The 15479-nt window shown below is 32.1% G+C and overlaps 1 protein-coding gene across 1 annotated transcript; it reads left to right on the plus strand.

The window, feature by feature from the left end:
- Nucleotides 1-6613: 6613 nt before the first annotated feature.
- On the plus strand, nt 6614-10645 carry LOC130810830 (polygalacturonase inhibitor 2-like). The gene is made up of 2 exons (XM_057676958.1): nt 6614-6620; nt 10188-10645. The coding sequence occupies exons 1-2, from the start codon at nt 6614-6616 to the stop codon at nt 10643-10645; spliced, it is 465 nt and encodes a 154-aa protein (XP_057532941.1).
- The last annotated feature ends 4834 nt before the right edge of the window (nt 10646-15479 follow it).

A 15479-nucleotide genomic window follows, 5' to 3' on the forward strand; every position in this document is an offset into this window, starting at 1 on the left:
AATAAACATTACCTTACCAGCAACAACGTCTTGCCATGACCGAAAATCAGCCACCACCGCCGCCACCACCACCAAAACTTGACCTCTTTTCTCCATATTATCTTGGCCCTCATGATAGACCCGGTGATTTCATCACTCCAACTCGACTTCGTGGAGACAATTATGATGAATGGGCTAATGATGTTCAAATGGCTTTACAAGCCAGAAGGAAATTCGTCTTCTTCAATGGCACAATTACTGCTCCTTCTTCCCCTTGTACACAGGACGATTGGGATACTCTTCAAGCTATGCTTATTTCGTGGCTCATGAATACTATTGATCCCGAAATTAAGGCCACCCTTTCTCGGTACAAAGATGCGAAAAAGCTTTGGGATACCCTTCGATCTCGGTTTTCCATTGTCAATGGACCCCGGATTCAGCAGCTTAAATCATCTATTGCTCGTTGTGAACAAACGAAAACCATGTCAATTTCCACGTATTTTGGGAAATTGACAGCCTTATGGGAGGAATTGAATAATTACGAACCTTTGATTCAATGTTCTTGTTGCAATTCCTGTACGGCTGGGGAAGAACATAAGAAACGAAGAGACACTACCCGCCTTCATCAGTTTTTAATGGGTTTGTATCCTGATAATTTTTCCCAAACCCGTGCTCATATATTGTCTCAAGATCCTCTTCCTACTATCGATCGTGCTTATCAATTGCTTGTTCAAGATGAACGGGTTCGATTGACCACTCCGTTCCCGGAAGACAAACCGCCTCAAGCTGTTGGCTTTGCTGTCCGTACGCCACCAGGTCGGAACAGGTCCGATCAGCGTTCTTCTCCAGCAGGTGCGTCCTCTGACCAACGAGATAAATCTGCTTTATTTTGCTCTCACTGCCGGAAGTCCGGCCATGTCATCTCTGGGTGCTTCGAATTGCATGGCTACCCTGAATGGTGGCCGCCTGGTTCTTCAAAGCCACAATCAGCACCGTCGGGAAATTCAGGACGCGGTAGACAGCCTCCAACCACCGCCAGAGGTCGTGGTGGTTCTGTCAAAACTCACGCCGTGGGCTGCAGCAACACGAGTGGGTCTTCTCACCCGCCTATAGGACCATCCTCTACACAAGTTTTTTCTCCAGATCAATGGAAAATCCTTGCTTCTTTTATTGGTAATACTAAAGTTTCTGATGATCGATTAACGGGTGAGTTTGATTGCAATTCTTGGTTAATTGATACGGGGGCCTCTCGCCACGTTACCTGTAACGATTCATGGTTATTTAATACTCATAATGTCACTTGTTTGGTGGGTCTTCCTAATGGAAAATCTGTTGTTGCAACAAAGGAGGGATCCGTTTATTTATCTGACAATCTAACCCTTGAACATGTGCTTTTTGTTCCGGAATTATGTTGTAATTTAATTTCGGTTTCGCAAATTATTGACAATTTGAAATGTACTGTTCAATTTACTCCTACTACTTGTGTTATACAGGACCAATTGAGGGCGCCGATTGGGACGATCATTAGGAGGGATGGACTTTTTTACTTCAAGGGCGTTAATCCGGCGCCACAATTCTTGGTGAATGCGGTTTCCTCTACTTTGGATTTATGGCACAAAAGGATGGGTCACCCCTCTGAAACTGTAGTGAAGCTTCTTCCTCATGTCTCTAGTTGCAAGGGTAGTTTAAATAAAGTCTGTGATGTTTGTTTCCGTGCAAAACATTCTAGGGATAAATTTCCTTTGAGTGACAATAAGGCCTCTAGAATATTCGAAAAAGTTCATTGTGATTTGTGGGGTCCATATAGACACCCATCTTCTTGTGATGCAAGATATTTTTTGACTATTGTTGATGATTTCTCGAGAGCTGTTTGGCTTTATTTATTGATTGATAAAACCGAAGTGTTTCATATGTTTATGTCTTTTGTGGCCATGATTGATCGACAATTCTCTCAAACCATTAAAGTTGTTCAAAGTGATAATGGAACGGAATTTAAATGTTTACTGGATTACTTTACTGATAATGGGATCTTATTCCAAACTTCTTGTGTTGGGACACCACAACAGAATGGCCGGGTTGAACGCAAACATAAACATATCTTAAATGTTGCACGGGCTCTAAGGTTTCAGGCAAACTTACCAATTTATTTTTGGGGCGAAAGTGTTTTAACCGCTGCTCATCTTATTAATCGAACACCTACGCCTTTACTCCAAAATAAATCTCCCTTTGAAATTCTTTTTAACAAAACACCCTCATATGATACTATTCGTACCTTTGGGTGTCTTTGTTTTGCTCAAAACCAAAACACGAAGGGGGATAAGTTCGCTAGTCGGAGTCGTAAGTGTGTTTTTATGGGTTATCCTTTTGGTCAAAAAGGGTGGAAATTATTTGATCTAGATTCTAAGCAATTCTTTGTCTCTCGAGATGTGAAATTTTTTGAGGATGTTTTTCCCTTTCTTGATCCGGATACTACACATATTACTCCCGAACATATTGTCCCAATTCATAATCATGTTGATTACGATTTTTCTGATTGTTCAATTGATTGTCTGCCACATTCTAGCCCAAACACATCTCAGCCCAACACTACAAATGCCACTCCTTCTTCCTCATCACATTTGTCCAGCCCACCACGAATGACCCAATACCAAACTTCCCCGCCCAATTCTTCACAGTCCATTTCAGCCCAGCAGAACACTCAGCCCACTGTACCTGATCAGCCTATATGTCCATCCTCGGTGCAGCCCACTGTTGATCAAGATCAAGGAGAAATGAAATTTGGTCGTGGTTTACGACACAAGTATCCTAATGTTCGTCATAAGGATTATGTTACTCATACTATTTTACAGAAAAGTCCATCTTCTTCCACTGACTCGTCTCATGGGCATCCCTCAGGTACTTTCTATCCTATATGACATTATGTAAATTGTAACAGTTATTCTTTGCGTTATCGAAATTTTCTTGCAGCTATAATTTCTGGCAAAGAACCACGATCGTTTAAGGAGGCCATGAAAGATGAAGGGTGGAAACGCTCAATGCAGGATGAAATACAGGCTTTGAAAAAAAATGGCACCTGGACTATGGCAGATCTTCCTCCGGGTAAGAAGGCTCTTGGTAGTCAATGGGTATATCGTATCAAATATAAATCTGATGGAAGCATCGAACGCCTCAAATCTAGACTGGTTGTTTTCGGGAATCATCAAACCGAAGGCATTGACTACAATGAAACCTTTGCCCCGGTTGCTAAAATGGTAACTGTACGCGCGTTTCTTGCCATTGCCGCGTCTAAAAACTGGGAGTTGCATCAGATGGATGTTTATAATGCCTTTCTTCATGGTGATCTTGATGAGGAAGTATACATGATGCTTCCACCCGGTTTTCAATCATCATCTCCTAACAAGGTCTGTCGTCTGCGAAAATCTTTATATGGTTTAAAGCAAGCTCCTCGGTGTTGGTTTGCAAAATTAGTCTCTGCACTCAAAGACTACGGGTTTCTACAGTCTTACTCAGATTATTCCCTATTTACTTACTCACGCGGTTCCGTTCAAATAAATGTTCTTGTTTATGTTGATGATCTGATTTTATCCGGGAATGATTCTGCCGCTCTGCACACCTTTAAAGCTTATTTGTCCGACTGTTTTCATATGAAGGATCTTGGTAGTTTAAAATATTTTTTGGGCATTGACGTCGCTCGTAGTGCTTCGGGTATTTTTCTTTGTCAAAGAAAGTATACTCTTGATATTTTGTCTGAAACTGGTTTATTAGGCTCTAAGCCTATTGGGTCTCCAATTGAACAAAACCATAAACTTGGTTTGGCTACAGGCGATTTCCTTTCTGATCCTGAATCTTATAGAAGGCTTGTTGGCAGGTTGATCTATTTGGCGGTTACTAGACCAGATCTCGCTTATTCCGTCCATATTTTATCTCAATTCATGCAACAACCTAGAGTTGATCATTGGGACGCTGCCTTACGCGTGGTAAGATATTTAAAAGGTACTTCTGGACTGGGAATTTTATTAAGATCGGATAGCGATCTTACTTTGCAGGGTTGGTGTGACTCCGACTGGGCAGCCTGCCCTCTTACTCGTCGCTCTTTAACAGGGTGGTTGGTTTTCCTTGGTCACTCGCCTATTTCATGGAAGACTAAGAAGCAAAATACTGTTTCCCGTAGTTCTGCAGAAGCTGAATATCGATCCATGGCTTCTATAACTTGTGAATTGAAGTGGTTGAAAGGTCTCCTACTCAGTTTGGGTGTGCAACATCCTAAGGCAATACCGTTGTTCTGTGACAGTCAGTCTGCCTTACATATTGCTCGAAATCCGGTCTTCCACGAAAGGACAAAACATATTGAAGTTGATTGTCATTTTGTTCGTGATGCGGTTTCTACAGGTTTGATTGCTCCTTCTTATGTTCCCACTCATACTCAGCTCGCCGATATCTTTACGAAGGATCTTGTTAAGTCGCAGTTTGATACTTTATTGTCCAAGTTGGGCATCTTTAATCCAGATGCTCCACCTTGAGGGGGGGTGTTAAGGGACTTTTGAGGAGATTAGGGGTTATTATATCTTCTGTGACTTTTCATATATTTAGGTGATTAAGTGTTATCTTTTTGTATTCCATCTTCCTCTTTGTAACCTATTTATATTGATCAATGAATCAATGAGAAGGCAAGACAATCAACACCAAAATCAATTCTATCAGAACCACGCTTATAGAATCTTAAACATACAAATAAAAAAATAAAAAATAAAATCGGAGGAATTAAGTTGAATTTAATAAAAGTAAGTTTGATACATTATTAATAAGTTTAAATAAACACAATCAAAAGAATTTTATACTAGAAGTATATGATGTAAAATATTTCAAGAATTATTGTATAATCCAATTATTTTGTTTGATGTGGACATGTAGTAAACAGGACAAAGATGAAATTTTCCTCATATCAGTATCCCTACACATTGAAATTTTATGTGATCTTCTAAAACGATTCAATCTGAAATATCTAAAAAAATTCGGACGAATCGGACTAATATCTGAAATTAACTATTTTGACTTGTTTTTAGTTTCACGTCGTAATTTTTAGTTCTATATTATTGTTTTTTGTTGGGATTCACTAATCACTGTACTTATACTAGTTGTTATATTTTGAGTCAATTTTTTTTATTATAAGGTTGAAATATGTATATTAATTTTTTATAAGAACATATTTCTTTAACAATTCAAAAAATTATTATTTGTATTTTTTTTAAGAAAGTCAATGATAAGTTTTTTGAAAAAAAGTCTAAACCCATAGGGTTATCTTGAATCAATTCGAACCCCTACGATCTACCTAAAAATGACCAAATTCGATAACCCGTCCGTCCAATTATTTTGATACCGCTATGACAAACTAAGAGTTCAAAAATGTCAATAGTCAAGGGTTTACTTTTTGACCGGTGTTTTTCACAAAGGTGCCTTGCAACTTGCAAGGAATGGCATACAAATTGGACTTATTCTAATTAGATATTTAAGGGTCGTTTGGTATAAACTTAGCACATGTAACGAAATGAAAATAAATAAGAATGAAAACGGTAACGTTAAGCGTTATTGTTATTATTTGTTTGGTATAACATGAAAAATGAATCATATTTTTTTCTCTTGTTTTAAATTCGTGTTATTACCGATCTTTGCAACAATTGTTTGAAACATCATCTTCAACCTATGGTGTTCAATCTTTGACTCCATCATTTGAAACTCCTTCATCTCAAAAATTGCAGAAAATGGACAGGTATTTTAGGGCTTTATTTTGAATTAACCTTTTTAGTGGACGAATATAAGAAAGTCTCATATATTAGATTTCATTCTTGTTTTTGCAATTCTTTGTTACCGCCTGATGAGGAGTTGAAATAGAGTAATGGTATCAATTATCCTAGAATAACGGATTGAGTTAATGAAATACCGTACTAAATAGTGAGTAACGAAATGGGTTTCTTGTTTTCGTTACCAAGCCTTAATTTTTATATATCAAACGACCCCTTAGAGTGACTTGTTTATAGATAAGATAGAGAATAGAGGAAAGGAGAAATTATTTTTTTTTTGTAGCGAAAAAAATTAAATTTTTACTATAAGAATGAAGGGAACTTTTTTTAATCAACTAAATTCACTTTTTTTTTTACCAGCTTGAATACTTTTTTTTTTTTTAATTTTAAATTCTTTATCAATTTAAATAACACAAAGTATTAAATTTTTCTCCAAAAGAAAGACACTTGGTACGATCCTCTACCAAAGAAAAGTGCATTTCATTCCAAAGACAATCACCTTTGTTGACATTTAATACCGAAACTGATAGCTTAATCTTGTTGATTTTTTTGGCATAGACGTATGCTGCATTTCTACTTGTACTAATCCTCAAACAAAATATCACAACACGTACGCACATTTATTTAATACCCTCTAAGTATATCCTTACATATCACTTACCAATGAGCTAATTTTATCAAGAAATCAATTCAATTAAAACCCTAAATTGATAGTTGAGATCACATGATATAATATATACTTTAACACGTTCCCTTATTCGAGAACCCTTAAAGCTAGAAGTATATAGGCATCATAGGTCTTCTTCATATACATAACGCTAAATATTCCATTTTAAATGAGAGGTGATTGAAATATAAACTCGCTATCTCTTATGTACGCTGACTAACAAATTCCAACTATATGTGAAATGAAAAACTGTTAACTACCTAATAAAATAATTTTTCTTATAAAATTACCTACTCCCTCCGTTTTTATATGTTATTTTCAAACAGGATTTACGAATTTTAGTGTCAAACTTCGACTACGATTTTTCATCGATCTATAAGGAAAAACATATGTGAGATCATATTAGATTCGTCTCAATTTATACTTTTTAAATATTAACTTTTTAGAATTTTTAAAAACTCACAATTAAAATTATTTAATTTTAAATTTTGCATTGGGATCTGTGTCAAAAATAAATGAGAAGAACATTTAAAAATAAAGGGAGCAATAATTTTTTTTCAATGACTTTCCAATGATTTTTTTTCCTATGAAAGACTACGTAATACTCTTAACAGCTAGTTTGGTAGGTGGTATTACATGGTGATAACGGGAATGAAAATTAGTATAATTTTGGTTGAAAAATCTCTTCCTATCTTATAGATCATGCTTGTCCAACTTTAATCATCTCATTTTCTTTATAAATTTCATTCTAATACAAAGTGGCGTAACTTACGAAAGGCTAGAAGGGGCTTGCCCTCGAGATTTTGCCGAAAAGCTTTTCTATTATAGACAAAATTACTGGTTTTACAATACATTTTAATTGTCTTAGTACAATATATTCTAACTATGTCTAAAAGAAATAGAATAAAAAAAGAAAGTTCATAAAAAATCAATAATATTTAATATCTCTACAAATTTATTTTTTTTGTTAGTTCTTTTTTAGCTAATAAGGATAATGATAATAATCAGGTAAGTAATTTTAGTATGTGATATGCTTCACTTTATTTTTTATACATAGGGTATACTTATATTGAGATTAAATATTTAAAGAACAAATAAAAATTAAACTATATAAATAAAAATAAGTAGAAATCAATTTAACAGAAAAGATAAACATGATAAAGAATATAATAGTATGAAAAAAATTAGGAAAATGATCTTATTTTGGAGAGAAAGAGTAAAATATTTACCCCGCATCACACTAAGGTAACTATTAACCCCAAAGTTATGGGATTAATTCTTATATATCTTTTTCTTTATTACTTTAGAACTATTTTTTTGACCTTTGACAACAATAATAATACAATGTTTTCTTAATTTTAACTATATTTTCTCAATTACTAATCTTCATATTCATAGACTTAATCTTAAACTTGGTAGAAAAACCATTTAAAAAACATACGAATCTGTTATAGTAATCTCGCCCCCCCTAAAGTTTTATCGAAGTTCCACCACTGCTAATGCATTACCATTAAGAGATGTGATATTAGGTGGTAATGAAAATTTGTACATGATTAAAGTTTTATTACCATGAAAATGACATGAAAATTTTAATGAAAGTACACTATAAATTATTTTCATTATCACCATTTAGTATCACTGAACAAATAGACAATTAGTATTAACAACTGTCCAAATTTGTAGGGCACTCTTGAGTTTTGAGGCTTCATGATTCATCCCGAAAAAAAAACCCAATCTTTAAAGTTCGCCACCCCTTTTCATTTTTTCGCCACCCCCCTCCTAAAATTACGTATTTGCCCCTGTAATTTAAAAAATTACAAAAATGTCACTCCTTACAAATTTCTTATTTATAATAATAATAATAATAATAATAATAATAAAAACAACAATAATAAAATTAAATAATATTAATAAATAAAATTAATAATAATAATAACGTAATAATAATAATAATAATAATAATAATAATAACAATAATAATAATAATAATAATAATAATAAAAACAACAATAATAAAATTAAATAATAATAATTATTATTCAAAAAAAAAAAAAAATGAGTCGCCCAAAATTGGGCGACTGAACCATGGTCCAGTCGCCCAATTTTGGGCGACTCAATTTTTTTTTTTTCTTTTTGGAAAATAATAATAATAATAATATTAATACTAATAATAATAATTTATAGATTAATGTGGTTTATTAGTTCAGTTGGTTAAAGTGTTGTACTAATAACGTGAAGGTCATAGGTTCGAGACCTGAACAAGCCATTATTTAATAATTATTAATTTTTTATTATAAATATGATAAAAATTTAATAATTATTAAATAATGGCTTGTGCAGGTTTCGAACCTGTGACCTTCACGTTAATAGTACAACACTCTAACCAACTGAGCTAATAGACCACATTAATCTATAAATTATTATTATTAGTATTAATATTATTATTATTATTATTTTCCAAAAAAAAAAAGGGCGACTCGACCATGGTTCAGTCGCCCAATTTTGGGCGACTCAAATTTTTTTTTTTTTTTTTGAATAATAATTATTATTATTTAATTTTATTATTATTATTATTATTATTATTATAAATAAAAAATTTGAAATGAGTGGCAAAATTGTAATTTTTAAAAAATCAGAGGCAAATTCGTAATTTCATTTGGAGGGGGTGGCGAAAAAATGAAAAGGGTGACAGAAGTTTAGCAACATCCAAAAAAAAAAACCCTTCCCATATTGGAGTAAATTGGTTGCGTTAAATATCAAATGCCATAATTATTATGATCAGAATTTGAGGCTAGCTAGTCATGATTACTTTGAGAACGTTTCTATCTTATCAAAATAATGGACGTAGTCTTTCCATGTTTTATACTTTTCCGTTATAATATAAAGTATGTGTTTTATTGACTTTTTACAAACTTTAATATATTATTTTAATTATTTATACATTTACCTCTACATATCTAAAAATTTCAAATGAATTTATAAAAGTATGTGATTACACGATTTAATTAAGATTTCAATTGACTATAATTTTTCTTACATATTAGCAGCAATATATAAAATAAACTTAAAGGATGAATAGTGTCAATAACCACAATATAGTGAATATTTCACAGCAGAGGAAGTACTTCACAAAAGTATCAAAATAATCAACTTACTAGGCTGCAAAAATAAATAATCCCTCTTATTCACTATTATTATCCCATTTGGTTTTCGCACAATTGCCTACGTAATGTTTCAATTTTAAATACTTCCTCCGTTCTATAATACTTATACCATTTGACTTTTTACGCAGTTTAATGCGCTAATTTAATCATAAATATCTTTAATTATGTATATTAAAAAATTATAAAAATTTAATATTAAAAATCTTTGTATTAAGACGAATTAAACAAGATTCAAATTCACTATATATATTTTAACTTATAGATTAAAAATTAATTACAAATCAAGGGTGATGAATTAATAGTGCATTATCTTGTAACATAGCAAGTAATATGGAACGGAGGAAGTATCTCTAATTGTACTTGAGTAAAAGTTATAAAAAATTAATATTAATAATATTTACATTAAGATTAATAAAACAAGATATCACTTGACTATGTTTTAATTTATACAATAAGATCAAATCCGAATGAGACAATAATAGTGATACCTTGTAACAACAACAATCACGTATGAACACACTCCAAACCCAAACCTATTATTATCTCTTCTATCTTACCTAACATTTGTAAACCTCTCAGAATCCGCCATTGTATGCAACCCACAAGACCAACAAGCTCTTCTAAAAATAAAATCCCATTTTCAAAACCCACCATCATTCTCCAACTGGATTCCTATCACAGACTGTTGTCAATGGCGGAATGTTCAGTGTAACAACGATTTAAGGCCGGATCGTGTAAACTTTCTATTTTTGGATGGTCTAAATGATATTTCTGGTACAGTACCCGATGCTGTTGGGGATTTGGCTTACCTTAATGTTCTTCAGTTTTCTAAGTTACCCATTTTAATTGGGCCGATTCCCGATTCGGTAACTAAACTATCAAACCTTCAGGTTTTGGTTATTAAAGAGAATAAGAATGTTTCGGGGAGAATACCTGAGTTTTTAAGTAAGGTGAAGAGTGTACTACAACTTGATCTTTCTTCTAATGCTTTTTCTGGGTCTATTCCTTCTTCTTTGTCTATGCTTCCCAATGTATAAAGTCTTGATCTCTCCGGTTATGTGTTAAATTGAGCTGGATTTATTGTTGATGTCACTATATATAAGATAATCGGGGATGTTAAATTGAGCTGAATATATTGTTGATGTTAGTATATACTCTCTCCGTTCATTGAATTTGCATCATTTTTCATTTTGATTCATCTCATTTAATTTGTATTATTTCTATTCTTAAACAATATAAAATGAATAAGAGGAAAGTATATTATACAAAGATTATAATATGTATTTAAATTGTACAAAGAGTAATAGTATAAGCATACAAGCTAAGCAATCCATTTTTGGGAAATAGGGATGATCCTAGGTTCAATTATTTGTAGAGTAATAGTCTAATTAAGGTGTATGACGCTTGAACCTTCAATCCAAATTTACATCCCATTGTATTTTAAGACGACCTCTAAGTTTATAGTTAGAATTTTATCTTGTTTTTATATATTTATTTTATTAGCATATCTACCTCAAAAAAACAAGGTTAAAGTTTTAATACGTTTAACGTTTCCCCTATCGTTTATTGTTTCCACCGACAATGAACATGCTACTCAAATATCTTTTTAAGCCACATTTTCATAACTTTTGCTTCCAAAATATCTTAAATTTCAAATTTATTTCAACAATAAATTCTTATCAAACTCAAATAATTGAGTTTTCTGTTTGTTCTATTTTTTCATTAATTTTATTTTATTTGGTAATAGTTGAATCATTATTTTAATCACTATCACAAATTAACATCTATAAATATAACTAAAACAAAAGACACTCACATAATTTTTTCTAAATTGCATAAGTGTTACTTTGTCATGCAATATTCCTCTCCAAAATGGCACGATGTTATCAAAAAATTATCGTGATTAATACAATATTTTGTTAATTAATATCAACTTTTAATAAACTATAAATAACACCAACTTATGTGGTTTTTTTTCCTAGAATAATACCAACTTTAATTTAATAGCTAATTTACCAAATTATTTTGTCATATAATCTGCTACAGTTAGATTTTTAACATATAAAGGATATTCTAGGAAAAATCACCTAAATTGATATTATTTATGGTTGACATTATTAAGGAAATAAGCAAATTGTTGTACTATTATTCCTGGTAATTATTATTATTATTATTATTATTATTATTATTATTATTATTATTATTATTATTATTGTTGTTGTTGTTGTTATCATTATTATTATTATTGTTATTATTATTATTATTATTATTATTATTTTGTACCCTTAATTAGCAAATACTTATTAAAATTTTTTAAAATTAAAGATGATTCTTTAAAATTAAAGATAATAAAAACAGTAATTTATATAGTAATAATAATATTATTTTCTTAATTTTCACAAAAACTTTTTAAAAGATTATCATCACCATGTATATATCATACGAATTCAAATTAGCTGCAACATAATTTTTTAATATACTTTAATCCATAAAACCATATAATCTAACCTAATATAATCTAAGTATCTAACCTAGTATATGATAACTGCATCACTCACATTACCACATTATTTTGTTACCGTGATCGTGACTCTTACCGCATTTTTACAGTATGTGTCACTAATACTAAAACCATTTACTCAATGCAACAACAAACATAGAGGTACAATCCCAGAAAGTAATTTGCATTGCTATGAATAGTGTGACTTGAGTGCACAAATTTAATGTGTGCATTCATGAGTGGAACTAATGGGACGGAATCCTATGGCATTGGTTAATAGGAGTATTAAGTGAGTGACTTAATGTTTGTAGTGTTTAAGTGTGATTTATTTGGTGAAGTAATCATGGGAGTTATTGGTGTTTAATGAAGAAGTGCAAAGGATTTTTGGAAGATGCTTTGCTCGAGCAGAAACTGTCAGAAGGATACCGAAGGTCGCTCGACCAGCTCGCTCGACCGAGCGAGCTCTTGGGTGGGTCGAGCGAACAAACATAATGTATCCAGAAGCTACCTTTAGCCCGCTCGACCGAACGAGTTTTCTATTCTGGTCGAGCGGATCCTCTGATACGCCTAGGATGCTGTTTTTTGTCTTTTCAAATCCTTGGGGCTGTTTCAACTCATTCATTATTCCGCATTAAGCATCTATTAAGTGAGCAATTATCATTGAGTGTACTTAGTACTATAAAAAGCTCTCATACTCTTCCAAGAGTATCATCAAATACAACCCCTAAGCCAAACACATAACCTATTGTTTTATCTCTTACTCAATTGTAATACTTCATTTTTAAGAGTGTTTTACTCCATTGAAATAATATAAACAAGAAACTACACACCACGGAGGACGTAGCCATCATTGGGTGAACCTCCTTACATTATTGTGTCATTTTGCAAATTTTATTTTATCAAACAATTGTTAGTTCATTGAAATTATTATCGTTCATCAAAGTTCTTAACATCGTATCGATTTTGGCAAATATTTCATGCATCATTCAAATCAAATGTAGATCTCAAATTAGCCAACAACAAATTATCCGGTTCGATCCCTAAATCATTAGGTAATGCCAAGCTATTAGGCTTGGATGTATCAGAAAACCAGTTTACAGGAGACGTGTCATTTTTATTTGGAAAAGATAAACTTCTTGGGGATCTCACTTTAAGTAAGAATCACTTCAAGTTTGAATTTACCAACATTGAGCTTCCCCAAAGATAAAGGACACTCGACATATCTTACAATGAGATTTATGGGTCTATCCCTAAAAATATAGGGTATTCTGAAAACGATGCTATATTAGATTTCAAATGACGTGTTTCAAACTCCAATATCACCAAGATCGAGTGTATGAAGTCTTGTGATGAACAAATTGCACTTTCAATTAAAACGATGTTTGTAAGAGAAAATAATGCAATAAAAATGACACAATGATTTACGAGGTTCATCCAATTTTGGCTACTTCCTCGGAGGTATGTAGTATCTTACTTATATTATCACAAAGGAGTTCAAAGAACTCTCAAATTGGAGAATTATAATAAAGAGATATAGGCTATGTGTTTAGGCTTGGGGTATTTTATGGATGTGTTACAATGACATATGAGACCTCTATATATAGAGGTTTGTACATTAATGAGTATAGCATAATTAAGGCTAAGGATTAATGCACAATAAACAACTTCAAGGAACATTAAGAGTTAAAAACCAAATCCAATGCTCGACAAGGCAATGCTTCATTACTTGAATGCCTCATACAAGAATCTTCATCCTTTAGTCTTCTCATTAACTATCATTTATCATGCCTTAATTACCATCATAATATGTATGTTTAAGTGCCTCCATCAACACACCATTTACACCATGCATTGATCACCAACTTAAACACCATCATTAACACACAAATTAATCCACCAACTTAACTACACATTTAATCACCCATTTAATCCTTCCATAGGATTCCATCTCTATGCACACATAATACGTAGAATTTATTTGGTGCACTCAAGTCACCAATTACATCTAACAGTTGCTAGTTTTGCAATCTATTGATTTCAGCAACAATCAGCTTTGTGGGCAGATCCTCTCGGCTTTAAAGCAACAATCTATTGTTCTGTTTGTTATGTACTAATTTATATGTTCAAAGCATTTTAGACCTTAAGTCTTAATACTTATATGTCCTACATGTGAAATGTCATATTATGCTGTAAATGTCCAACATATCCAATAAAATGTACACCTGTTGTATACCTAATCCTATTAAATATAGCATTTTATAAGAAGTATGTTTTTTTGTTTGTATCAAGTGAAGTTTGGACCCTAATAAATAAGATTAGTTTGTTGTATCAATAAACGAATTTATGGGACATCATTGATCATACATGTATACTGATGTACATATTGTTGTATGAGGTTGATTCTGTTGTTAGTGTGTCTCGTATACGGGATTAAGAAAGTCGCGGCTCGAGAGTTCAGAAGCAAAAAGCTACTGTTTTTGACGCACAGACCATTCGCGGCCCGCGAGTAATGGGGCGGCTCGCGACACCACTATGCGAATTTTGCGGTTTTGTTTTTTCGTGGCATTTTGATGGTTACCATTATTTGTGGCTGGTTATTTGTGAATATTTGGAGCCCAAATTTTCTTTTAAGTTGGTTTTATAATATATACTCCTCTTATTAGTGCTAGGGTTTATTTTCACAATTAGAGAGAGATCACAAGAGAGTCATTATTATTTGTGAGAATGATTCATCTTGTAACTTCTTTGCAATCATAGTGAAATTATTTGTTCTCGGTGCCGGTGGACGTAGTTATTACATTGAGTGAACCACGTTAAATCTCTTGTGTCATTTTCTTATTGTTTGCATTGAATTTCTTTATTATTTCATTATTGTTCATTGATCCGATTTCTGTTGTCGCACAACAGTTTCAATAATGTAAGACGAGTCTTATACATAGATTATACAATCTTACTAATACAAATTATGATAATATGAATTTTCTGTTTTTAAGATGGTCTCATTAAAAATGATCTCACAAAAATAGTTATTGATCATATAAATAAAATTTTTTTTTATGAGAACATAACTATAACCGCCAATAATGAAAAATGAGAATCTCATCAAATAGGAAAAAAATAAATGTTTAATTAAAAATTGAATTGTTTTTCTAAAATAATTGAAAACATAAATGAAATAATTATATAATTACTTATATAACCTAATGTCAAAAATCATAATGTATAGATTGGAAGATTTAATATATTATAATAATAAGGGAAATTTACAAAGAAACACCTTTTAAAACCCCTTTTTTTGTAAAGAAACACCTTTTATAAATTTTTTTTGTAAAAAAACACCTTTTAAGAGACTTTTTTTTAAAAAAAAACAC

Source organism: Amaranthus tricolor, chromosome 1 (genome assembly GCF_026212465.1).
Source record: "Amaranthus tricolor cultivar Red isolate AtriRed21 chromosome 1, ASM2621246v1, whole genome shotgun sequence".
Lineage (NCBI taxonomy): Eukaryota > Viridiplantae > Streptophyta > Magnoliopsida > Caryophyllales > Amaranthaceae > Amaranthus > Amaranthus tricolor.